The 27,898-nt window shown below is 44.1% G+C and overlaps 2 protein-coding genes across 3 annotated transcripts; one reads left to right on the top strand and one right to left on the bottom strand.

Annotated features, from left to right (window-relative positions):
• The first annotated feature begins 6,590 nt into the window (after window positions 1-6,590).
• On the top strand, window positions 6,591-17,190 carry si:dkey-3h3.3 (uncharacterized protein LOC100144568 homolog). 2 transcript variants are annotated; one of them, XM_040046517.1, is made up of 5 exons: window positions 6,591-6,695; window positions 9,816-10,787; window positions 12,326-12,543; window positions 13,224-13,289; window positions 13,554-17,190. In XM_040046517.1, exons 1-5 carry the CDS (start codon window positions 6,672-6,674, stop codon window positions 13,555-13,557), a joined length of 1,284 nt encoding a protein of 427 aa, XP_039902451.1. In that variant the 5' UTR covers window positions 6,591-6,671; the 3' UTR covers window positions 13,558-17,190. The 2 variants fall into 2 exon arrangements, with proteins under 2 accessions (XP_039902451.1, XP_039902450.1); XM_040046516.1 differs by having other exon boundaries at window positions 13,224-13,300.
• On the bottom strand, window positions 15,685-24,456 carry golph3a (golgi phosphoprotein 3a). The gene is made up of 4 exons (XM_040046518.1): window positions 24,037-24,456; window positions 21,551-21,682; window positions 18,321-18,435; window positions 15,685-17,921 (listed from the first exon to the last, which is right to left on the bottom strand). The coding sequence occupies exons 1-4, from the start codon at window positions 24,244-24,246 to the stop codon at window positions 17,497-17,499; spliced, it is 882 nt and encodes a 293-aa protein (XP_039902452.1). The 5' UTR covers window positions 24,247-24,456; the 3' UTR covers window positions 15,685-17,496.
• Window positions 24,457-27,898: the final 3,442 nt, after the last annotated feature.

Genomic DNA, 27,898 nt, shown 5'->3' with positions numbered 1-27,898 from the left:
AGAATCTCAGGATGCTCTGAGTCAGCAGAAACTGTGGTAAGTGGCCTTGAGTTGACTATTGCAGTGACCTCTGACATGAATGTCACTAACACCTCATGTGTGAGCTTTGCATTTCTGTGCTGCAGCAGCATTACGTCAAGGATCCGCCGACTGACGCCAATCATGCGCTCCCAAGATCCAGCCATGTGCGATGCATGAGGAGGGTTAAATTGCCACTCACAGCTCCTGTCTCCAAGATACGTGTTGATTTTGTCATTATGACAACCCTTCTTGTCGATTTGGAGTTCTCTGCAAGCACTCACAAAGTTTGTGCCGCAGTCAGATCTGAGTAGCTTAACAGCACCTCGCATGGCAACGAAACGGCGCAGAGCATTAATGAAAGATGAAGTGTCCATTGCTTCTATCACTTCGATATGTATGGCACGAGTGCTCATACACGCAAAGATCACTGCCCATCTCTTGGCCTCTGCTTGACCTCCTCGTGTCTTTCTGACTGTAACAGGCCACGGACCAAAAACATCTAGGCCCACACACGTGAAAGGAGGGTCTGTACACATTCTGTCTTCTGGTAGATCTGACATGATCTGCTCTTGTTGCTTGCCCCTTAATCTGCGGCATATGACACAGTTGAAGATGACACTACTGACGGCTCTTTTCCCACCCACAATCCAAAAACCTGCAGCTCTGATTGCACCTTCGGTGAAGTGTCTGCCCTGATGACATACTTGTGCGTGAAAGTGTCTGATTATGAGCTGGGTTATGTGGTGTTTACTGGGAATGAGCATGGGGTGTGTCTCATCTGTTGACAGTTGAGCTCTTGCGAGCCGGCCACCGACCCTAAGAACTGCATCAGCGTCTATGTAAGGACTCAGCTTGCTAAGTGGACTTTGTGTGCGAATGGACTCACTCTGCTCCATGCGCTTGATGTCATCCGCATACACCTCTTTTTGAACTGCACGAATGATGGTAACCTTGGCCTGCTGGAGCTGTTCTTCTGTAGCATAGTTGTTGCACTTGTGCCATCCACGACATGTGCTCTCTGTTTCGCCTTTAAACGACTTGGCAATGTGCAGCAGTCTGGCAATAGTTTTCAGCAGACGACTCCAATTTGAGAATCTCTCGAACCTTGTGGTCCCGAGCTCTTTTTTTGACAGAAAGGTGGCACAGGATACGATATCTGGGCGCAGCTCAGTGTCGTTTTCAGGGAAAACAAGGTCAAAAGGTTCTTTCTGTATTTGTCGTTGGCCTGAATCTGTAAGGAAGGCAGGTCCGCTAAGCCATGTAGAGTGAGACAGATGCTCAGCGGGCAGTGCTCGTGTGGCATGGTCAGCTGGGTTTAGCTGTGTGGGTACGTAATGCCATTGGTGGGTCTGGGTAGAACGCCTAATGCGCTCCACACGGTTATGCACATACACATAAAAGCGTCTTTTTTCATTGAAAATATATCCAAGGACCACCTTCGAGTCGGTGTAGAAGTTCACCTCATCGATAGTAGTGTGAAGCTCCTGCTGGACCATTTCCGCCACTTCTACAGCCAGCACAGCAGCACAAAGTTCCAGTCTTGGAATTGTGATGTCTGGTTTTGGAGCCAGCCTGGCCTTTCCAAGAAGAAACCCAACTTCACTGAGCCCATTGCCTGCTGTGAGTTTCAGGTAAGCGACGGCTCCAACAGCTTTTGTGGATGCATCACAAAAAACATGCATTTCTTTTCTCTGAGATTCAGATAGTGAGATGGATGTATACATGCGGGAGATCTTGAGCTGTTGTAAGTGCTTTAGGGAATCTTTCCATTGTTGCCACTTGTCCTGTTTCTCCCTCGGCAGCGGTGCATCCCATTCGCTAATGTCCATAGAAATCTCTCTCAGAATGGAGCGGCCTTCGATGCTGACTGGCACAGCGAAGCCAAGTGGGTCATACAAACTGTTGATGACTGACAATACACCACGTTTGGTGAAAGGCCTGTCATTGATTTCAACTTGAAATGACAATTGGTCTGTCGACAGGTCCCAGCCTAACCCAAGGCTGCGTTGCATGAGTGGGGCGTGTTGTCCACGTTGGAGTTCCTGCGGGCCTGTGGCTAGATCTTCACTTGGGAAGGCACTGACGACTACAGGGCTGTTGGATGAGATCTTGTGAAGGCGGATGTTAGACTGAGCCAGCATCCTTTGTGTTCTGTGAAGGACGTCAATCGCCTGGGTCTCAGAGGGAAATGACTTTAGCCCATCATCTACATAAAAATGGCGCTCAATAAATTCCCTTACATCACTGCCATATTCTTTCTCTCCTTCCACAGCAGTCTTCTTGAGTCCATAGATGGCAACTGAGGGGGACGGGCAATTCCCAAAAACATGGACTGCCATGTGAAACTCGTCCACTTCTCCATCCAGATCGTGATCGCGGAACCACAGGAAACGCAGATAATCACGATGATCCTCTCTGACTGTGAAGTTGTGAAACATCTGCTCCACGTCAGCCATCACAGCATGTGGGTCACTTCGGAATCTGAGAAGCACGCCCACAAGGCTGTTATTGAGATCTGGGCCTTTACACAGTACTTGATTCAGAGACACATTTTCAAACTGGGCGCTTGAATCGAAGACTATTCTGATTTTTGCTGGCTTTTGGGGGTGGTAAACACCAAAGTGTGGGAGATACCAGCATTCTTGGTGGGGTTTGAGAGGGGGTGCCCTTTCTGCATGACCTTTGTCGAAGATCCTTTTCATAAACTCCACATAATGATCTTTCATCTCTGTCTTTCTCTTTAGTGTCTTCCGTAGGGACATGAGGCGGTTGAGAGCCTGCTCTCTGTTGTTGGGTAAGCGACGTCGGGGATGACGAAAGGGCAGGGGGGCGACCCAGTTATTTGCATCATCTTTAGCAAACTCTTTGTGCATAATGTTCAGAAACGTCTTATCTTCTGCAGAGAGTGCCATTTTGTCATCATCAGTAGTTTGTTGAAAGATGTGTTTGCCCAGTTCATCTTTGACCTGTGTGCTCTCAAAAAGGGGGCATTCTTCTGTGATCTTCACCTTTGTGTAGATTCTGTTGCCACAGGGAGAGAGAAAACTGGGGCGGCCATTATCCAGTATGTTAGTCTTGTAGGAGTTCACTGTGGGTCTGTGAGCTCCCGAGAGGCAAACATCCCCAACAATTACCCATCCAAGATCAAGCTTTTGGGCATAAGGTGCTTCATTGGGCCCATTTGCCTGGCGTCGAACCTTGTGAGCCTGGATTACATCACGGCCTAAGAGGAGGAGAATATCTGCCTCTGGATCAAGAGGGGGTATTTGTGCGGCTATGTGAGCTAGGTGATGATGAGCAGCTGCAGCTTCTGGGGTGGGTATCTCACTCCTGTTATCAGGAATCTGATTACACTCTGTCAGTGTTGGTAGTGGTATGGACACTTTTCCGTCCACACCCTCAATGACAAAGCCATGAGCTCTACGGCCTGTTTTGTTCGTTGTGCCAGAGCATGTTTTCATTGTGTATGGAAAGGCTTCACCATGTACATTAAACATGTCAAAAAAGGGAGAACGAGCCAGTGACACATTACTTTGGTCGTCTAAAATTGCATACATTTTCGTTTTCATTTGAGGGGCTGTGCTGTGATATACTTTCACCATGCAAATTTTAGAACAAGACCGTCCTTGTTGTCCCTGTCCACATACCTCAGTGCAGTTAGACGTAGTCACTGTGGAGCTCGGGATGTCTGGCTCCCCGCCGTGTGCCTCTGGTGTAGAATCAAAGCTCCCACTTGTCCAAGGGGGTGGCCCGGCATGCATGGCGGAGATGTGGGTATCGCTTTTGCACTCCAGACAACGAATATCAGCTTTACAGTCTTTGGCCCTGTGTTCTGTTGATGAGAGACACTTGTAACAGATCGAAAGCCCTTTGAGCAGACTTTTCCGCTCATCCAGTGTTTTCATCCTAAACCCTCTACATTTTGCAAGTGAATGGGGCTTCATGTGTACTGGACACTGTTTGTCGGGATCAAGAGAGTGAGTGTTAGATTTGTTGCTGGGTGTGCCAACCTGTGTTTTGTTTGCTGTTAGCGGGGCTCTAAAATGTGATTGTCTCACCAGTGGCCTTTCTATCTTCATGTGCCCAGTGCTGTAATTTTGTAGGATGAAGCTGGGGTCAGTTTTCATTTCAGCATTGCTATTTACGAACTGGACAAAGTAGGAGAAAGGCGGATAGTGCACTCTGTGTTCTTTCTTATACTTGGACCCCTGTTTGATCCATGACTCTTGCAGGGTATGTGGGAGTTTTTCCACAATTGGGTTTATGCCTCTTGGAGTGTCGAGAAAGCTGAGGCCTGGCAGATATCCTTCGTTTTTTGCTGCTTCAAGTTCTAGGAGGAGATCTGCAAGTTCCTGTAGAGGGTGATTGTCTCTCGGAGTAACTCTGGGAAAGCTCTCTAGGCGTTTGAACAGAGAAGCTTCAATAACTTCTGATGAGCCATAAATCCTGTCTAGCCTTTGCCATAAATGCTGAAGACCCGTTTCTGGATTGTTAACATGGACAGCCCTGATTCTCAGAGCATGCTGGAGAGACTCCCCACTAAGCCACTTAGTGAGCAGATCAAGTTCTTCACTGCACTTTAGGTTTAAATCTTCAGTGGCATTGTGAAACGTAGATCTCCATGCTAGATAAGTCTCTGGCTTGTTATCAAACACTGTCAGTCCTGCTGTCAGTAGGTCACGACGTGAGAGGAGGGCAGCGAGGTCTGATACATCTGCTTGTCGTTGTGGTTTTGCTGCTCCAACATAGTTGGACCAATGGGGAGGTGGAAGTTTGGGCTGCCAAACGGGTGGAGAACTGGGGGGGTACCCACGCGCAGCTGCTGCTGATATGTCCGGCCCTGTAGTGTGGGTGTTGTCTAAGTCACATTTTTGCTCTCTACTGTGTTTTGACTCACCTTCCATATTAGTGTTATTGTGGAAGTGGGTATCTACATACTCTTGAGTGCGGCTGACAGCCGCAGCTATTGTGGCAGGAATGTCTGGTGGCTTCACAGACTCTGCTTGGTCCAGAACTGCAGCCTCTAGGACCCTTGCAGCTGCAAGTGCTGCTTCTGCTTCTCCCTCCTGCTTCAGAGCATTTAGCGCTGCCTCCATCCGGGCCTTTTCGACCTCCATGTCTATTTGGCGTTTGGCATATTCTGCTCTTGCTCGAGCAGCTTCGGCTTCAGCTCGTGCTCGTGCTGCAGCAAGGCTTGCTGCTGAGCTGTTTGACCGGCGTGAAGCTGCTGAGCTGTTTGACCGGCGTGAAGCTGCTGAGCTGTTTGACCGGCGTGAAGCTGCTGATCTGCATTCCGACCTGACTTCCAGCTGTGAAAGCTGCGAGGTGTCCCCGTGGTTGGACATGATTGCTGTCGCTGGAGTGTCTCAGGATCCTGGCAGTGCACTTGATGCGTGGACAATCTTTTTACTCTTCTGCCCTCAGCTGAACGTCTCTATCCAGCTTATGCAGTGAGCTAAACATTAAATGGCTTCAGTAAACACTCAGGAGACCGCGTGGCATTCTTCAGAGCTTTACTGATCCTTATTTTCCTTTTTCTTTTTTGTAAAACTGTAATAACAGAAACAGAATACAGTGTATTCACTCTCCATACAAATACACAAAGATTACATTAACTATTGTTGACTTGTGTAAACAGTCACTACACAATCAAGAGATACAGAGACGGTAAGAGATACAGCTAACACCACATGCTGGTATGCTTCATGTTAGCAGGCTAAACAAAGGGCTAACAGCTAGCTTGTGCTAGTAATGTAACAAACTCGCTAAACACACAAGAAGCTCATTACTTTGCTGAACAAGGTACTAATAAGTGGGAACAATAAACCGTTTTGCCACACTTACAGATTATGCCTTTTCAAGGGCGTCAGATGCAGGAATTTACAGAGACACAGCCAAATGGACCTTCCCTGTCGAGCGCTGGGAGAAAACCACTGCTTGCGCTCTAACATGGTGCTACCCTGTCAACCCACTAGATGGCAGGCTTTGCCCAGACAAGATCAGGAATAAACATATTTTCTGACATGTTGCAACAGTTAATTACAGAACGAATGATTATGACCCGCCATATAACAAACTTATAAAAAACATACCTTAGAAACAACAGAAGAGACAGAATAGACATTATCACTTATTTTGAAACCAAAGGAAAAAAGTTAGTGTACCATTGTCAATCTTTATATCTTACTAGGGAAAGTCCACACACATAAATGTAAATTTCAAAACTCAACCCATTTGTTTTTGATTGAAATGGAATATTACTTAAACTCTCTTAAATCAACTTCAAATAAAAAAGGTTTATCATTGATTGAAATTCATTCCGAAATTTTCAACAAATGAGCTGTCACAGATACAATTTTCAAGTACAAAGCTATTATGAAGTCTGTCACGTCCCTCTTTTTTCCCTTTATTTATTTATTTACCCTTCTTATTTTCAGTGTACTGCTTATTGTTGCGCTGATTTGTCCTGTATCTCTACTGTACAAACTGAACTGGAATGACTGACTGTTCACGTTACAATTTCAAATAAAGTTTTGAAAAAAAAATTCAAGGTTAAAAAAAGTTGTTTCCAGTTTGATCACGTGATGAACAAAGGCTGAAAGTGAAAGCAAGCCAAGGTCGGGTCTGCGCCGAGTCCACAGACAGCTGCAATGTCCGCGATCAGCAGAGCAGAGGTAGGTGCTTCTGTTCTCACGTACAGCTAAAGCGCGACGGAAGCACAACAACGTTTTTACGGTGGTCCGGTTTGCGCAGTGTAGCCTGCACCGTATCTGCGCAGTTGCTCTGGCAGCACGTAGGGTTAGAGTGCGCTGCTTTCTCTTCTTTAGTTCATCGCAAAAGCAGCTTATACAAAACAGCGTTAACAGAGTTAACTGCGATACGGCGCTCACACCGCTGTTTAATACGACTTCCGGTGTTCTGACAAAACACCCTACCTATCAAGCTGTGAATCTCTGATTAATACGAGCACATTTCTGCTCTGAGCTCTTCCACTCGTGCTACGGTACTTTGGCTGTATCCCAGTTCAGGGTCTGCAGCCTTAAAGGCCGCATTTTAAGGCCGATTACGTCACAGCGACGCGACGAAGGTTGCTCGAAATGCGGCCGTCAAATGCGTCCTACATTTCCCTGAATTTAAGGAGACTTCGGCTGTATCCCAATTCAGGGTCTGCAGCCTTAAAGTATGCAGCCTCAACGGTCCTCAAGGGCCGCGTACTCAAAGACCGCTAAGGCCGGAAGTGTGAGGCTTGTGAAATGGGACGGTCTAGCCTCCGTCGCGCTGCCCAGGTTGCCTAGCAACCATGATAGCTGGAAACGTGTGGTTGACAGAAAAGAAGGAGAACACATTTTGTTCGTTTGTTTCTACATGAGCTTTGTGTGATTTAATAAGTATCTGAGGCTGAGACCACAGGACTGTAAAACATGATTGTTGGGCTTCATATCTGTACTGAACAAAGATTAGCTAGTAAATAACAATTAGCTCATGTTGTTCATGAGACTAAAGTCAGTGTAAATGTGATATGGCCAATATTATAGTTATTATACTAATTATTATTAGTTATTACAGCAGTGAGTTTGAACTCTCAAATCAAATCATTTCTATTGTACCTGCACATCACATGTGTAGGTACACTGGTGCAGCACATGTGAGTGAACTCTGTGTCAAATACTGAGCTTCAGTAAAGATTCAAGTTGCAGCTATTTATATGTCCTATCACCTTAAATCTTCACTCAAAGACACTCAAGTATTTTTGACAGTGCATATACAGATGTATCATATATAAGAGACAAATGTTGTTCCTTCAGTATGTTGTCATTACTAAATTTGGCTCAATGCTTACATACATGTGTAAAAAGAAAATGTACGAGCTGTGATAGCTGTGTCTGATAGAATGAAGAGTAGACTGATATATGAAATATTCCTTTATTGGGTGAGAAAATCAGACCATGTCATCACTGCTGTAAGTCATACAGAATAGATATCAGAGCCTTAAACAGGCTGACGTCTGCTAAATGGGTCAAACTGGGCAGAAAGTCTACAAACACATAACATCCTTATAGAATATGATGTAACACTATAGATCAACTTAGCTCAGAATATATAAAGCATATAAACAGTTACAGCAATATGATGCAACAAACACAGCAGCTACTGATCCAAAATACTCAAAGCTTCATAGAACTGAAACCAACATTTATTTTTAGCTCTGTTCTGCTGCTGATACATACTTTAGGTTTCTGAACATTAAACTTGTTGCTGCCTTTCATAGTGTGTAGCTTGAAGGCCCTGAGTACTCTGAGTACTTTCTCCCACACTGGAAACACTGGGATGATCACATTATTTGAACATTACCTAATAAGACTGATTCAGGACAGACAGTTATGTTAAACTTTCCTAGCAGTCCTTCACAAACAGGGAACAGTCTGTCTATTCTCTCCATCTGTCAGCTGCTGCTGGCTCTTCCTCCTCCTCTTCCTCACACACTGCTGAGTTTGTCCTGGTGGATCATCAGGGGTGCAAAGCCTCACAGATGATGTGCAGCAGTGGGTCCCTCAGTCTGTCCTCACTCTGGACACTTGCAGTCGTCACACATGGAAATCAAATGTGTGATAAGCTGCAGGATTCAGACACAAGTGTAACTTATAAATACATGTTCATACTTTTATTCCACAATCAGAGAGAAACAAACAGAGAGAGAGTGCAGGACAGACAGACAGGTGACAGTCTCAGGTGTACACACTGCTACACAACAGCACCAGAGAAGCAGGATTTAGTGTTTGTGTTATTACGAGTGTAAACAAGAAGAGTTCCAGATGGTGCAGTGGACACATGTGTGACTGCTGTGATTAAAGCATCTTTCTTTCAGCTTAACGAGTGAACCGTCAGCTCGTTCAAACACACGTTAAAGTGCGTTTGGCTCGACACCACCGAACAGAGGCAGCAATATAACACAGCTAACATTAACAGTGCAGTGGATCCTGCTTGTGCCGTGATGTTCAGGACTGCAAACCGAGCAGCATCACTGACTTTCAGCCTGTTGTGTTTGTGGATATATGACTGACTTTAATTATCCACAAAATCATCACATTGGCCATCACAATGGTACAATACTGAACATGATGTTCTTTTTGATGGCACTATTCTTCATAACATGAATCATAATCATCATCATCATCTTCATTAATGATAATACTTAGAGATCTTCCTGACCTTAACGCAGTGGAATATTCCTCTTGTTTGTTATGTAGAATAGAATAGAGTAGAGTAGAGTAGATTAGAATAGAATAGAATGCCTTTATTGTCACTATACAGTTGTACAATGAGATACAGAGCATCTCCTACTCAGTGCAAACACGGGGGCGGGGTGCACAGTTCTGCAGCAGTATTAAAAATATATATAAAATGTACAAATATACAATCCGGTGTAAAAAAAAAAGTAAATATGTAAATAAATAATGTTTGTATATACAGTTCAGGTTATTGCACATAGAATTTAGTATTGCACATTCATAGAGGAGAATGGGGGGTGGGACTGTGTTATCAGTGCATGTGTGGGTTAAGGGTGGTTATGGTTATTCTTGTTGTCCTATATGTCGTGCACAGCTGGTGTGGAGCACCAAGAATTTTGTGACAATAACAGGCTATTCTATTCTATTGTGTTTCTATTTGTTTGTCTAACGTGGCAGCTCTGGTATGGACACAGTTCTTGACTCAATATCTGAGCTTTATTATAATGTAGTGCATTTTAATGGCATTGATGATCAAATAACTAAAGCTGTCCTGTCTCGTTGCAGTTTTTCACAGACATCATTCTCAGCATTGATGAAACTCCTTTTAAAGATAAGGGAACATTAAAGAACATTGTTGAAAGCAGGAAGGATTGTTACTCCTATGAGAAGAAGGGTTCCTGTTACAGAGTGAAAGGAACCTTTGAACAGCTGCACAAACTTGTAAGAAGATGCCAAAGAGCGACCGATCATCACAGTACTGCTACACATGGACGGACAGGTCAGCACAGTCATCACGCTTCCACTCGTGTCAAATCTGTGGAAGTGTCTCGGGTTGTTATGGACTACATTAATAAAAAATGTGAAGAAAAACTTGGAAAAATTCTTGGAAACTGTTCACTGGTCCCTGTACCACAGTCTGACATCACTGCACGGATTACTTTCAGACCACAGAGCGACTCGTTCCGCCAAGCTGCCTTTGTCAGGCAGAGGTTCATCACATTTTACCAGAGAGTTGCGTCTGACCTGCACATCATATCTGTCCCTGGGGATCTACACGAGCACAACAAGCTGCAGAGAAAATTCCCAACTCTCATCTTTGAACCAAGCAACAATAAACTAACAGTCATGGGACCTTTTCCACACATAGCTGAATTTAAGGAGTTTCTTTGGAAAAATCATTCAACCAAGCATCTGGTCAGCAAAACTCCAACAGACAGTCTGAGCAACAGAATCTCAGCGTCTTCATCGGCACACAAAGATCCTGATGATGAATCCTGCCCCATCTGTATGGAAACAATAGTCAGAAATAAGAAAAAGACACTGCGGTGCAAGCACTCTTTCTGCAGCGACTGTCTGGAGAAAGCTTTTGTATACAAGCCAGTCTGTCCCACCTGTGGGGAGTTATATGGCACTCTAAAGGGGACACAGCCTGATGGAGGCACTATGGAGGTCACCAAAAACGCTTCACCTTTGCCTGGTTATGAGAAGTATGGAACAATAATCATCCACTATTATATTCCACGTGGCATTCAAAAGGTAAGAGTGCAGATACAAGGTCATTTTCTCTGTGATCTGCTTCCTGGTTTCAGGCAGACATGTTTGACCCGGTCAGACTCATAATTATTAAGAAATAAGACTAAGGCATAGGCTAAATCCAGACAGCAGAATATAAGAACTTAACTTTTAGTGTGTGTGTGTTTTTGTTACCCTTTCATGACCCCAGTCTGCAGCATCTAGGTTTCACATCATCATCATCATCAGAAAAATGTTCCATCTGCTCACCTCACTACCACAAAACTCTGGGCTGCACTTCCACCAGAGCACCACACCACTTCTCCTTTAAATCACATGTCAACATCCATCTGTTCAGAACTGCATACCCGCCATTATAACTTGGTCCTAGTCTCTTGGTACCTTGATTAGTTTTAGAGTTGTGACTCTATTTACTTTATTTAATCGTCTGTTTTTATTTTGCTGTACTAATGTCAGGTGACCTTGAGATCGTCTCACGGAGCAATCTGAATCTAAAACAAGATACCTGATAGATAGATAGCCTGAGTCTAGCTCCTGTCACCACCTGGTCCTGGTGACCCTTCTACTACTCTTATCAGTACCTGCACCAGATTTGATCCTGTGTGACTCTTGCAGTGGGCGTGTTTGTCCAATTGCATGACCCTCTTGGTTGTGTTGTTGTGTTGTAGTGAGCAGTCAGTCATGTAGCTTTCCATTGCCCTAGTTCACGTGTCAGTGAATTATGGCTTTGGCTAGTTCACTGACAAAATGTAACTTGTTGTATTTAATTTTATTTATATAGAACCAAATCGCTACAAGAATCACCTGGAGGTGCTTTATTTTGTACTGTAAAGAAAACCCTACAGCAGGCATGTCTGCTGCCATGAGCATCAGGCAGCATTGGTCACAGCGTCGGCCCCGTCTGATCCTGCAGGGGTGACAAACTCTGCAGCTTTTGAAGTTGTGTTGTTGACACCTCAGATACTGGTCTTATCGAGGTGTTATGATCTCGTCTGTGCGGCAAAGCTTGATTTATTGCCACTGTTATACGGTCAGTGTTGGGTGTAATGTGTCACAAAGTTCATGTTACTGGAATCACATTACATTTTTCAGTAAAACAGTGGTCTGTACTAAATTCAGTAATTACACGGTGAAAGATCAAAATCCAACACAGACACGTGTCAACGTGAACTCTTTGATCAGAGCAGGACCCAGTGTGCTCCTGATGTCACCAGCCTGGAGAACTGGGAGGGCTGTGTTAGGAAGGGCGTGCAATATTAAATATTTGTCACATCAAACAAAAACTCAAAGAGGTGTTTTGGAGGTCGTACTCCTGTGTACTAGCTGAGTGTACATGAAGCACACAGGTGGGTTCATTCGTGTGAGACTAACAACTTCTGTCTTGTGTGCATAATTTTAAGAATTTCTCAGCACATATAAGCTTTACTTTTATAAAGAGTAATAAAGAAAGCAACTGCAAACTACAGCTACCTGAGAGCCAAATCCACATTGAGTCTAGGCAAGTTAGATAAAGCAGAGAAACCTTTTCTGTCTGTCTGCAGGAGGAGCATCCCAGCCCAGGTCAACCATATGAAGGAGCATCCCGGACAGCCTACCTGCCAGACTCCCCGGAGGGCAGGATGGTGCTGGGCCTGCTGAGGCGAGCCTTCGATCAGAGACTCATTTTCACCATCGGACGCTCCACTACCAGTGGCAGAAACAATACAGTCACATGGAACGATATCCACCACAAAACCTCAACACATGGAGGACCGACTCAGTAAGGACAATGGCAACACTGCAGCTCATTGATCGATCATTTTGGATTGATTGTACCCTCAGTCTCTTCTATATTTAAGGGGCGTCCACACAGGAAGCATCGCTAGTGAACATTTCAAGCACCGGTTGCAGAGATCACACTTTATTTACCACATCGGTGGTTCTTTTGTTCACTGTTGCTTGAAGTCGCTTACTTTCATGTCCATGCTGCGGTCTCTGGACGGCACCTGCTGTGGGGACGTCCACCCTTACAAATGTACTGATGAGTGCATGTCAGCGGGTTTTTGTCTCCGAACAGTTCTTCCCTTGCAAAGAGAACTAGCGTGTATCGATTCCTTTATTTTACATCAGTCTGTGTTAATGTCTCAGGCTCATTATTAGTTTTCATCACAGGTGAAACTGGCTGTAGTTCAGTTTGGTTTGTTAGTGCTAGTTTACCAGGTGCTTTCTATGTCATTTAAGTTAGACACTTTACATATTAGCCCACCTTACAGCCAGACAGCCATATGAACAACATGCTGGACGTTTCAGACACCAGCAGAACCAGGCAGCCATCTGCTGCTGGGCGGTGAGAGGATAGAGGCGAGCGTACCACAATCAAGGACAAGAGTAGACAGCAGTTAATGACGTGCAACAGTAAGAATATAAGGCAGCACTTATTTTCCTGTGACTGTGTTACAGCTACGGATACCCCGACCCCGAGTATCTCAGCCGAGTTCGAGATGAGCTGAAGGTCAAAGGAATTGAGTAAGTTTAAGGTTTGTGTCTGCACAAAGAACACTTACGATTCCTTTTCTACGTTTTGTCCCTGTTTCATGATTCGACGTTTTGAACATAAACTGTATTTAATATAACCTGTAATGTTGGAAGCAGCTAATATCTGCAAAAGAAGTAACAGTAGTAACACAAAAGGTCAAACACAGTTATGTCCCATTTCAAAAAAAGTCACAAACAGTGCATACGAGTGGATGTAAGGAGCTATGACATGTGTTTCTGTTCACTTTGTCACAGGTAAAAGACGCAGCCGTCCCAGACTGACCGCTGCTCATCACCAGCTGAAGGCACACGAAGCGTTTCCTCTCGCTGTGCTTTCATGAGTCGTGATTTTTGACAAGAAGCCAGTTTAAGTTGATTCTCCATTAACCCCCCCCCCCATTAAATATCAGCTACGTTGTATAAATGCACTTCGGTAACACTAACCAGAGGTCTTAATAAGGAGGATGGCTAACATCCCCAGGGTCACTCAGTTGTGTTGTTGGACCTGCAGTGACTACGTTGTTTCACTCAGTGTCGACTAACAAACATGCAAAGTGCTGGGATGAGCGTTATCTTTAACTGTCTGATTTTTGTGTTGTTCTTTCATTATATGTATTTAGATGTTTGTGACTGTCCAGAACTCCAATTTCCTTTTTTTTAAATTATAAGCCACATGAAGCTAAATGAAGGTAATGTTGATTTCCTCTTCTGAGCACAGGCAGCCACAGCATGGCTCCTCCAGGACTGGTGGTGCTATTCTCCAGGCTGATTGGTCAGTGAGCTGTGATTGTATACCTGTTCAATCACACCTGTAACCTTGAACAGAACCTCCTCTTAAGCAGTTTAGAGTCGATGTACGAGGTGAGAAGTGAATCATCACTAAACAAACTAAAGTAACATTCAGCCCACATCACACTTTGAGCTAAAAAGTTGCTCTCCAGAGCGTCCGTGAGTGTACGAAGTGTGTGACGTTTAACACACACAGAAAGAGCAAACAGTGCTTGTATGAATGAGTGTGAAGCGCTTTGAGTGCGCTTTAGAAGAACTGTTCCATTTACTATTCAGGTTTGTGGTGACAGAGTGCTGAATGCAGTGTAATGTATCAGTGTGTCACACTCGACCCACCGACAGGGTGACACAGTCCACTCTACCTGGTGTTTACATTCAAACCTAAACGTCCCTGTAAGACTTCACTAGTGTTTGGTGAAGCTGTGTTTGTCAGTACGCTACAGCAGGCTGCACCACACATCTGTGCCCAGCTGTGTCATCCATCATTTGGTGGACTTTGTATAAAAGTTGCATTTATAAATTCTGACTGAATTCACTGTGTTGCAAACAAATAACAACAAAAACCATGAGTGGGTGTGTCTGTGACTTCTGTTCAATCATTTTCATTGGAATTGAAGCTGGCCTGGCAGATTAGTGCTACACAGCTCACACAAGCACAGAGTTTGGTTTAAACATCTAAGTCACACGTTATGATCTGGCTGTTCTTGGATCTGTTTTCAGGACAGTACACAGACTGGAGGTCCCTTTATTTAGAGAGCACACATCACTTTGCTGCAACATGTCATGCCTTATGCACAAGCCTCCTGATGTCTCTTCTCTTGTTAGATATGGAAAAGAAGAAGGTCATCCTAATTAAGCAACATCCTTCATCACGTTCATGGGGAAAAGGCTTTGTACATTTTGACAGTGAACCATAAACTTATGCCTAATTCAAACACATCAATAGGAGAATGTGAGGTTCGATTCTTCTGACAGCCTGACGTGTACCCAGCTATCCAACAGACGGATCAATCTGAGGAGCTCAGCTAAAACGTAGAGACAATGGCTACATCGGCTCCACTGAGAACCACAGTGGGCAAAGATGTAAACACAGAGCTTCTGATTTACATACTGTAGGTTACACTTTACTGATTAACCCTCTGACTTCACAATGGGATTAGTCGACCAAGTTAAAATAACCTCAGAACTCCTGGGCACATCTTGAGTGGGTTCACTGAGATCACAGACCCACACTCTTTCCACTGATAGTGGTACGGTTCATACTCATTTAAACTGAAAACTGCTTCCAAGAAGAAATAATGGCATTAAAGATACACATCGATGAACATGATGCAATCAGTTTGTGCAGTTCTTAAGGCCTTTTGTTTTTGGTGTGCCGTGGTTGTTACTGGTGAAGGAACCTGCTTACGTTTCAGATGACGTTCTCGATTAGACGGAGTGTCCAGGTTCCCAGGCTGAGCTTGTGTGGTGCAGACAGTACATCGCATCAGAGTAACGTAAACAGTCAGTTTGGGACTTTGCTGTGTTTGGAGGTTCCTGGAGTCTCCCTGTACTGGAGAAGAGGTGGATTATGAGTCATCAGACGGAGCTCGTTTCACTCAGTGAACACTTTTATTTTATGCACCCAAGACCAGGCAGCGTGAGCACATTCTGGAGGAGGAGCCTGCATTCAGCACCATGTCTCACTGAAATGTGTCATTGTAGTTGGGAACGTACCAACTGTAGCTGTCACTGATGCTGAGTTTGTTCTCTATCAAAGTGGAACATTTGATCCTTAGTAAACAGAGTAAAAAGGCGCTGTCCCACCACCTGCTGCTTTAACCCTGGCGTGCTAACATTAGCCGGTGTGTGTCTGTGAAGGTCATCAGCTCTTTCCAAACTCCTTATAGGGCTGATATTAGTCCTGCACCAAAATCTGTTTTCATTGCAAATAATTCAGAACGGTTTTTGTTCAACTACTTTTGAGAACATTTCTCCTTTGATCAGCACAGAAACGACAGAAGCTCATATCCAAAGCACCTTCTGCAGGAGCGTGCCCTGGTCCACGATCGGCCGTGTTAATCCCACAGGAACTCCTCCACGAACAGCGAGACCGCTCACATCTGTATAGCTCTAGTCTTTACCAACCACACATACACACAGGACTTTATTCTGTACACTTCATGCACATCATCTCCATGACCACCTTAGAATGACCATTTACCCAAGCATGCATGTCTTGACTGTGGGAGGACTAGCTGGAGCAAACCCATGCAGCACAGGGAGAGCATGCAAAGTCCACACAAAAGGCCTCAGCCAACCACGAGACACCACAGCGCTAACGACGACATGGGCGCGCCGCCCCAGGCCGACAGCACTTAGCTGCTTTTATGGTGTCTGATGTTGTTCTGCGTTGAACTGGAAACTGCCACAGCCTGATGGGAAATGACTTTTGGCTTCTCAACACTTGATGCCAGCGTTTTTGCAAACCAGAGAGGAACTTGGTTTATTATCATCATGGGTTCTCAAAGTTGTTCAAAATTGGAGCTGAAATTGCACTTCTCTAGTCAAAAGCCTGGTCCAAGTGTGAGCGAGCTATACATCAAGTTTTACTTCTTCATTCCCAACATGTAAATGACCATACAAACCAGTGACGTTACAGAGCTACAGACTGGTGTCAAATGAAAACAAAATCCTGTGGGTTAGTAAGAACATGGAGCCAGGATAGCTTCAGTGCTACAGCATCGTCCGTCACTGGGTGCGTTGATGATGCAAGGCTCGCTCCATCACGTACGGGTCCGTGCTCGTGCCTCGACGGTGGCCACACTGGTATTGTAGGAGAGGTTTCATCATCACGATCAAATTTATACTGGTTTTCAGTGACTCACTTCTAACTATGCCAGCAGCACAACAGAGCCAAACCAAACAGGAGTTAGTGTCCCAACAACTGAGCAAACATCTGGAACTCAATCTGATGGTGGCCCACAGTCACAGAGTGGACCAGTACAGATGTTACTCCCAATAAATTAGACTCCAGCTCATCTAACCTTTTACTTTCCTGCTGCTGTGCACATGTACATCATTGTTGATAACCTGTGACATCTGTACCACACTCTTAAAAAAAGAAAAACAGGATATGAATCAGTGATTTCAGGCCTACCCATACCATCAGCAAGCACTTCATGTGACGTGGCATTTAACCACGCTTAGTTTTTATGAAAGTGAACACAACTGATGCAGGGTAGAGACAGGGTCATGGAGCATCATCAAAGAGAATCATCAGGAAGGAAAAGAAACAGGAAGAGGAAACAGGGCAGCCCATGCCACAAAATCCAGGCGTCTGGTACCAGAAGTCACTAAAGTCAAAATGTCGGGGTCAGGAGTAATTTTCACCCCCACTGTCACGTCAGTGCCACTGCCTGCTGTTCCCTCATTTAGTGAAAGCAGCCACCACAGCCCATAGCAGCTCGTTGGTGTTGGCCTTCATGCTCTCCCCTTCTGGCTCCAGTTCCAGCAGCTGCCGCACTCTCTTCATGGCGAGGTCATACTGATCATCTAACAAGGGGGCAAAGGCATTTTCCAGAACATCAGAGGAATGGGCTAAGAAGATGAGAGCCAGGAGCCGCTTGTCCATTCGATGAGGATCATTCACCCACTTGTCCAGCACAGCCTCCTGCACCTTCTTAATGAGGCGCTGTTTGATGTTGTTGTTGGTCAGGGGATGTGTCGTCATGTCAAACAGCAAAAAGTTCTGCTTCTCCGTAGTCAGGACACCTTTTTCCACCAGGTTTTTGGCCAGCCGTTCACGGACGTTCCTCAGCTGGTAATGAAGCTTCAACGGGTTCCACGTCTCTCCTACAAGGAGCCAACAGAACAGAGAGCGTTAGTGCCGTCACACGCCAGCATAACCAGCTCAGCTACGCCTACACCACAGACAACAGGAAGAACCGCATCAGCGCCAGAACGGCAAAGGCCTCAATGAACCTTTAGCTCAATAAACTGTAGACAGTTTGGTGTGATTGGAGATGCCGGTTCTTTAAAGTTGTCGGTGGACTGGTTGTTACAACAACATGCCTGTCAACCTATTCAGGAAGACGGTTATTTACCTGCTTCACAGTGCACACATCACAGCACTCACACTCTAACTACACTTTACCTGCAGACACAGTGTTTTGCTAAGAGTCACTTGGAAACACAGTGAGGAAGCACACAGTGCAGTGGGAGAGCCCACAGCAGCAGGACAGCTGAACTCACCGCTGAGCAGCTCGATCCAGCTCTGCACAGTCTCTGGTGGCTGAGTGTCTTTGATGTGTTTGAGAGCTTCGTCCAGGAGCACATCACCTGTAGGAGCATCTGACTTGCAAATCACCTGCAAATGCATCCAGAATCAGAGCCGGCAGAGCGTGGAAATGTTCTTAACCCTGAAAGAATCCTGAAGTTAATCCAGGCTTTGCTGAACCATGAAAAAGTCCTTACCAACAAAGTGGGAACAGATTATTATAGTAAAGACTGACACGACGTGAAACAGCACTGAGTGAACTAAACCATATGGAAAAGAAATAGTAAAAACATATGATTTACTCATGAAAGTGGCCACTTTCTCATTACTTTCATTTTTTTTTTTTTTTTTTTTTTAGGAAGTATACAAAACATACAAGTTTCATTATATAATTTTTCAAGGGATCTTATATCCGTTTTCACTCTTGTATGCTTTTCATACAAGTTTCATACAAGACAGATACAAACTTTATAAGATTTATAAATATCTTTTCCATATGGGAAAATACAAACAACTAGGCATGTGTGGGACTAGTCATCGTCGCTGCTGTCACTAGTCAGTACCAGACTTACTAGTCAGTTAATCTGTTAAAATTTTATTCTCAATTATGATAAATGGTTGTGTCCTAAGCAGCCACCAGATGGAGCATCGTTGTTGAGAAACACATCAAATCTCAGCTTGATGTTTTGTTATCAAAAATTAACATCAAAATAAAATAAAACGATGCTCAGTTTTAGTATTTGCTAGTTTGGTGAAACCTTTTATTAGCGCATTATTAGTAAAACTTTAAGTTGTGGTTTATTGTAATACCATGACCAAAATGTTATATCCCGAAATAAGACATTCATCGTCCCGACAACCACATATATCACAAAACGCTTACATTTTCTGTCAGTTCGGTGAATCTCGGGCAGCTCGACCTGTGTGAAGTGTTTCAGCCGGGCGCCGTGTAGCTGAAGTCGAGTGTTTTGACCGATGCATGAAACTGTAACAGCCGCATTTTCTTTGTATTCATTACACGGCGTGCTGCGGGGAAAAGCCTGTTCTAATGTTTGAGTCGAAGGTTTATTTTTTAGCACCTGACGGCTCTTTCACTTCTCATCCGTAAACACTCTGCGTACTCTTTCACGTGATTCAGTTTATTTTGAAAAATCTCAATAGGATCTTCAGCTTTACCGTAAAAGGTTTATGTGGAAAACAAACAAGTGGACGTCAGAGCTGTCACTACCCGATCCGTACCGGAAACCTGATCGGTACTACACATGTGTGAAAGGTGTCTCCTCCCGTTCTGAAGCATTTTACGCTAGTTACGGGTCAGAGTATCTGTTAAGAATAATAAGTATCTCTTAAATTGTTTGCAGTAATGAAACATTTCAATGTAATGTAGACAAAAATGAAAAATAAAACGATAGTTACAGATCAGGACTCCCCGATCCGTACTGCGCATGTGCAGATTTTTCTTCTTCTCCTGTTCGTTTAATGGCAGTTTACTCCCCAGTGTACAAGGATACCGCCACCTGCTGACCGAGCGAATGAACCCTATTGTAAAATGAACTAGCGTCATTACAAACGCGTGTTAAATTTGATTTAGTGATAGTCGAGTGCGTTTATGCTCGTCTGTGTAGAGAGGATTGTTGGAACAGTGATGATGATGTCCGTTATCACTGTCAATTGTCAGTAAACACTTAATCTGGCTGCTGAATCTTCACGTGTCATATTACTAAGTCAGTATTAGTAAGTCTGTAATTAGACGCCATTCTTCTTATTTTACAGCGCTGTTGTTTAATCGGGGAACAAGAAAAGCATGAATTTGTTTGTAAACGGATTATCCATAGTTTAAATGTCCCGGCAGTCGAAAAGGAGGCAGAGCTGTTGAGAAATGCTAGGAGCTAACTGGGCGCTAACCGTGTCACTCTTAACTGTCGCAATGTTGGCAAAGAGAGGAAGTGACGTAAGATTTGCATATGCGTGGTACGGATCGGGTTTTTGGTACGGATCGGGTAGCGACAGTAGCCACGTGCTTCCCTCGGGTCCTCAATTGTTGTGACACGTGTTCGAAATGCAGAGAGGTGCGCTCGATTTGCCACACGGAGCAGCGCGAGAGTAAAGCATGAGGGAGGTGCTAATAATCGGCTCAGTCATTTTTAATGATCGTTGAAAGCCCAGATCGTAATCGAGATTAAAATTCGATTCATTGAGCAGCCCTAACCGTAAATACAAAAAAGTTGCACAAAATTATTTCCAACCACAGGAAATTTATTTTGAGTGTCTTCATAGTTTTATTTTTGAAATAGACCAATTTTTATATACTGCAGGAAAACCAAAAATAAATATTATCATGCAAATTTGCAAAGAAAATGGCATCTGCATCAAAATAAACTATTTCCAGCAGTGCAATATGAGTTCTCAGCATCCCAGAAACGACACAGAAAGTCATAGACCTATACTGGTGTTTTTAAAAGTTATGTTTGACTTTATAAGGCCCTAAAGGTAAAAAAACGACATTTCCGCGAAAAATGACATCACTTCCGGTTTCGGGCAGGAAATGGCGGACATGTGATAGTTCGCGCTGACGTCTATTCCAACGTAGGAAGTGCTATGAACAGCTGATCGGATTGGCAAAGCGTGTTTCTGGAATATTATGTTTTTGTTCCTGCAAGTGTTTTTTATGAAATTTTTGCAAAGCTTTATGTGGAAGGAAACCGGGACCGAGGACAAGCTGATGGTATAAGATGTAAGTACAACTCCTCCGGTTTCTTATGAAAAAAATTATTGCGCTAGCTTGCGTGGTTGCAGTTCTACTGGGATTTAAAAATAGTTACGCAAAACGGAGCGTGTCCGCTCCGACCAGCTTTAAAGGGTTAAAAAGACTAATAACTAATAAAAACTAAACATTTTGAATGAATCCAAACTAAACTGAAATGAACTCTAGAAACTCAATGAAATGAAACTGAATTAAAAACAAAGAACATCTTCAATGCAATAAAAACTGATTAGAAGATACAAAACTGTAACAACATGAGATTTTAGGTGTGTGCTTGGACATGAACAGCTGATATTACACGTCTGTTAAAGACGATCGTTCCTGTGCAGGCCTTCACTACACGCCGTGACACCATGACACTAATACACCAGCAGGGTGACGATGTCTAAACGGGAAACAGCTTGTGTACACAGTGAAAGCTTAAACATAACCGTGTCGTACCTTCCTGGCCAGCAGACCTTTCCTCCTCATGCCACAGGCCTCCAGCTGAAGGCGTCCTCGCAGGGCCAGCTCGATCAGCATGCACCCTCGCAGCCCTGATGAAATGCAGTCATTCCAGAATGAGGTGTAGCCCTGTGCAATGGGACACATCATCACAATCCAGGTTGTCAAAGAGTGCCAGAAGCCGACAAGCTCAGTACCAAATCATTGCAGGTACTTGGGGCGCCTTGAGGCGACTTTTGTTGTTATTTTGGCACTATATAAATAAAACTGAATTGAATTACTTTCAGTTAGACCCATTCTAAACACACAGTGTATGAGTGTGCCACAGGGCTAACACACAGAGACAGACAACCGTTCACACTCACATCCACACCTAAGGGCACCAACTAACTCAACCCCACTAACTGCATGTCTTTGGATGGTGGGCGGAGCTGGAGAGCCTGGAGAGAACCCACGCAACCACGGGAGAACCTGCAAACTCCCCATAAAGGGAGGTGGGGGAATCGAACTGCATCCTGTTTGTGGTAAATTCAGTTGACTGTACATGATTGGGAAAGGCACACAGCTGTCTACATAAGCTCCCGTAGGTAACAGCACAAGTCAGAGCACAAACCCAGCCATCAAGTCCAAGAACGTGTGTAAACCAGGACTGTATCGAGGCACAGATCAGGGGAAGGGTACAAAAAGACTTCTGCAGCACTGAAGGTCCCAGAGTACAGTAACATCATCTATAAACAGGAGTTTGGAAACACTTCTTAGAGCTGGCTAATCTGAGCAGCACATGACAGGCGCTTGCAGTTTGTCACCTGAGGGACTCTCAGACCATGAGAAACAAAAGTCTGATGAAACACAGATTGAACTCTTTGGCCTGAAAGACAAGCGTCATGTCTGGAGGAGACCAGGCGTCCCTCATCACTTCCTTACAGGTGCTGCCCATGGTGGTGGCAGCATCATGCTGTGGAGATGCTTTCTAGCAGCAAGAACTGGAAGACCAATTAGAGTCGAGGGAAAGAGGAACGCAGCGACATACAGAGACGTGATAACGTGCTCCAAAGAGCTCTGGATCTGGAGGGGAGTAAGCTGTGCGCTTACTTTTGCTTTGACGATCAAAAATGTCTTGTTCCTCACCTCCCACAGAGTTACTCACCGATCCTGACAGAACATATATGCATGTGTCCGTACTGACAGCAGTGTAAGCTGAGTGAGCTCTGGGAGACACTTTGACACTTTTGAGGCAGAATATGGACCACAAATGTCATCGTTGTTCACTGTTAGCATCACAGTGGAATCATGTTTTGGCCACCAGGGTTGTGAGTCGGTCACACGACTGAAAACTGTGAGTAAATGGCTCATTTTAATGTGTGCACCACCCAGGCTAACTTTTATGATCATTATTTAACAGTTGTTGTTGCAGCAGAGCTTTTCTGACCTCTGACATTCCTCCTGAAGTTGTTCAGTGCTGTGAATGTAAACTACTTCAGTCAGTGAGGGAGGGACTGAGTGCTGGTCTGTCTGTCAGCTGGAGGAGGCAAACACAGCACCGTTTGTCTCAATATTGTTGACAATTTCAATTCTAGATGACCTGAATATCAGATTATCAGTTCTGTTAACAACCAATCAGCAGCAGCTTGTCATCAAAGCAGAGTCCCACAGCCGTGGCATGGGTGAGAGAGGACCACGCTCTACTTTATCAACATGGATCTGAAGGAATAATGTTTGGTCACCCACTGAAACTCATCCGTCTTCATTTCTCAGCCAAATTTGTGATAAACTGGAGTCTTGTTGTGTACCTGAAACTCTCCATCAGCCATTTGGCTACTGAAGCTGCTGCATTTACTCTCTACAGAAGAAAAAACAGTTGTTTGTGTTGCTGACGTCAAAGTTAAAACGAGCAAACATAGTTTGTTTTTTTGTTTAAACTGACACAAGTTTCCTGTTAAATTTGGAGGTTGAATGACTCCGTTTTAGTTGCATTCCTAATGTTATGTGAACGGGACTGAATCCGTACTCGAGGATTTTAGATTTATCGGTAGATTTCACTTTGCTTGCTGTTCGTAGTTCAGTGACAGCAAATCATCGATACATCTAAACACACCTTTCACTGGTACTGTAGCACTTAGTATTAGTTATAATCAAACACTCCTGTAAACAGTTTTTTACTTTGACTCCATTCCGTTTATTCTTCTTACTCATTGTGTTAGCTTGGAGCTACTAACATCAACGCCAGGATCGTCGCACTTATTCTCCGACCATTACTGCTGAACTACTGGAAAATATCATTTCTTCTCATAATCGTGTAGCACCAGACATTAGCTATCTCGCTGCAGACCGAAGACAGCAACTGTTGTTAGCTACAGCTAGCATTGTAGCAAGCAGGGATGCTAACTTACATAGAGCTGTTTGGAGACTACAGCTAACGTTAGCCGAGCGATAACGTTTAGCTCTTTTGCTACAGCGTTAAGGCGCAGTTTATCTGCCATTACCTCTCGGTCCTTCAGTCCTAACAGCAACACTTCTTCCATCAGTGTAAGACGTGTTTCTTTGGAGTCTCCGGTATCATCATCGTCCTGATCCTCCGCTCGCCGGGGCCCGTGGTCTTCTTGGCCGGACGGTCGGTCTTTCTCAGCGGCGTTACGCGAGGCTTCGGTCCGCCTCTGCACGAGGCCCGAACTCCTCTGAGTCAACGAAGTCATTTCTGCCGGCGAGTGTGCTCAACAACTACGAAAGCAGCAAGTCTGGGACTACGTTCACCCAAGTACTTGTCAACCATAAGTATTTTGCGTATAGGTTAGTACCCTTATCAGGAGGAGTCCTCCTCCCCTTCCCCACCTTCCGCACCAGCGTCTGTCTAATATGGCGCCGAGCGGAGACTGTGGTACCAAACCTGCTGGATGGGTTTGGTACCACAGTCCTGCTGGATACCAAGCGACCCACCTTTAACTTAGTCTGAACGCCACACCAGCTGGCTAAAAGGCTCATGCTTGGACAGACCCACTGGACTCTTCCATATAATAACAAAATCTAAATACATACACAGATTCATGAAAACAAATAAGTACATTAAAAATACACTTGTTCCCAAGTGGAACCACAAGATAAACATGATTAAAGAACCAAATTAGTTATTCTGGACCTGTTCCTCTCGTGCTCTGTGTTCATTAATCATCTTAACTAACAGGGAAGGAATGAGTGCTTGTACTGGTCGTGCTGACATAGAAAAGCTGTGTACTGTTGCCCGAACTTTAATAAAACATACTCAGAATGCAGAGCATGCAGATCTGTTATAATGCCGTCTGCCTGTGTGAGGATGGTCTGCTAGTAATTCTTGAGAGTTTCACAACATATTGATTTGGCTGGGAGCTAGTACAGTCATGAGTGTAAAGGTGCTAAACGCCGTGTCAGAGAAGACAGAGTTCAGCTTCACCTGCTGTGACCCGTCTGACATGAAAGAGCGATACCAGTTCATCATCATCGTTTATTTGTATAGCACTTTAAAAAAAACACACCAGGCAGACCAAAGTGCTGAACAACACAAATCAAAACAACTAGCAAAGTTAAAATACAATAAATTAATAAGAAAGGTGTCAGTTTCCTAAAAGCCAGGGAATAAAAGTAGGTTTTCAATCTGGACTTAAAGACCTGCACTGATGACACTTGTCTAATATGGAGGGGCGGGTTATTCCAAAGCATCGGTCTCCTCTGCATTTCAGACGCGACTTAGGAACCGACAGCAACAGCTGCTCAGCTGAACGGAGCGAGCGAGTAGGAACATGTGACTTCAGCAAATCAGATTAAGCATACAGGAGCCAGACAAGTTAAAGATTTAAAAACCAATAAAAGGACTTTAAAACGAACCCTAAATGAAATGGGAAGCCAATGTAAAGAAGCCAGAACCGGAGTGATGTGATCGAATTTTCTACTACCGGTTAAAAATCGTGCTGCTGCATTTTGCACTAACTGCAGGCTTGACAAAGTGCCCGACCCAAGCCCAATTAAAAGGGAATCACAATAGTCCAGACGTGAGGTGATAAAAGCATGAATAAGAGTTTCCAAATTGCGTTTGAAAAGAAAAGGTTTGACCTTCGATAGGCGTCTGAGGTGATAAAAAGCTGATTTTAACATTTACATGACCATCGAAGGTAAGTGCGGAATCAAATTTAACACCAAGATCAGTGATTGAACTTTTCAAATGGGAGGTCAAATCACCAAAATCAACATCTGGAGAATCAGTAGAACGATGCGGGCCAAATAAAATTCTGTTTTTGATCATTAAAATTTAGAAAGTTATTTGCCATCCATGATTTGACATCGCTAAGACAGTCAAGCAGAGATTGACATGGGGAGGTATCCAAATGACTAAAAGGTAAGTAAAGCTGGCAGTCATCGGCATACAAATGAAATGACACTTTGTGTTTACGAAAAATCGCACCAAGAGCGAGTAAATACAGTGAGAAAAATAAGGGCCCGAGGATAGATCCCTGGGGGACACCCCAAAGCAGAGGGGCCACAGAGGACGCGGCCAACCCCAGCTTAACACAAAAACTCCTTTCGGAAAGTTATGATTTTATTCACGACAATGCCAAATCAGAAATTCCCACACAGTGGTGTAAGCGGGAGATCAGCAGGTCGTGATCCACTGTGTCAAATGCAGCTGTCATGTCCAATAAGACAAGCACAGCATATTTACCACAATCAGTCGCAACAAGAATGTCATTCATAGCTTTAACAAGAGCTGTCTCCGTACTGTGAAAGGGCTTAAAACCGGATTGAAAGATTTCAGACAGCTGCGAGTCATTCAAGTAGTCTAACAGCTGGGTATGTACAATCCTCTCCAAGATCTTACTTAAAAAGGGAAGCTTGGAGATAGGTCTAAAATTCTACATAACAGAACTATCAAGGCCAGGTTTCTTAAGTAAGGGATGTATGACTGCATGTTTAAAGGTCCATTAGACATGGATCCACATTCAGCTGGATCAGTTTTTCAGAAGGACCTGAGGCGAATTAAGAGCAGAGCTAAAATCAATCCCACATATGGTAAATGGACTGGATACACTTTTCTGCTCTATCTGAGCACTCACAGCGCTCTACACTAGTTGTCACTTTTTCCTACACACTTCCTGTCTAACATCCACACTCTGATTGATACATCAGAGATGCAACATGGGGTTAATGTCTTTGCCCAAGGATATTTGGCAGCAGACTAGGATCAAACCACCAACCTTCCAGTTAGTAGGTGACCACCCCACATGCAGAGGAACATGAATTGTCAGCAAACATTCATAAAAAATAAACAACAGTCTGGTCTTATATAACCTACTGTTCCCACCTAAACTATTCAGCCTCTTCTCTCAAGAACTTCTGCCGAGATTTTTGTCAGTTGGCACCCGCCCAGCTATAGCTGGGTTTAATTTATTCTGGTGCTAGGATTTAAAAACTACAAATAAAATAAAATTATAACCCTTACCTTTAGACTGGCAACTGTCTCAGGTTGGACTGATGACAGCTGGGTTAAGGTCCAAACCCCTGCCACTATTTTAGACAAGCAGAGTGTTTGAAGAGAATGGATGGAATTAAAATCAGCAGATGTTGAAGTTTCCTATGAAGCAGTACCCTAAAAAGACCAATAAATGGCGCCATTGTACCATTTGCCCTGTAGAGTAGCTCTGTTATACCTATTCTTCATACTGTTTGTGAGGGAGTTCACCTGTCTTTCCCAGGGTACAAAAGTTGACCAAAAATGGACTGAAGAAAAAAAATCTATAAGAAAACTTAGATGGAGGTATGCCTTCACGCACGCTCAATCATCCGGGTAAGGAAATCCCAGAAAGTTGATTCTGTTCATCTGTTTTCAGTGGGAGAAACACTTCGTCATCATCAGGTGACTTCTTCAGTCTCAGCTGACTGCAGGTTTCCAACCTTATAAACAGGACATTTGTAAAATGACCTAAACTAGGACCACTGACTAACTATTGGCCATAAGGTCACTGATATGTCACATGGAGGATGTGGACATGTAAGAGAGAGAAAAACTGTCAACAACTCACTCAAGCAGAGAAAAATATCCTTGCAAAAGGGCTGAACTTTGCTATGATGCTGAGATTGTGTAACTGATCACAGCCACAGAGTCAGAAATTCAAAACAACAACACCGCAGATGTGAAAGCAGAGCAACTGTGGATGAAAATGTTGGCCTGTCTCAGCAAAGCAAAGTCCCCAGCATCCAATATCAGCATGGAGGAGAGGAAGGTACTTACACCGCTTAGTAAGGACAACAACAGCACCATCCAGCAGTCTACAGCAGGTGTTGGTTTGCTAAACCACACAGACCTTCATGAGAAAATTTAGC

Source organism: Simochromis diagramma, unplaced genomic scaffold (assembly GCF_900408965.1).
Source record: "Simochromis diagramma unplaced genomic scaffold, fSimDia1.1 OVJJ01000005.1, whole genome shotgun sequence".
Lineage (NCBI taxonomy): Eukaryota > Metazoa > Chordata > Actinopteri > Cichliformes > Cichlidae > Simochromis > Simochromis diagramma.
Note: the sequence above shows the minus strand (reverse complement) of the source record. Positions and strands in the feature narration are given on the sequence as shown.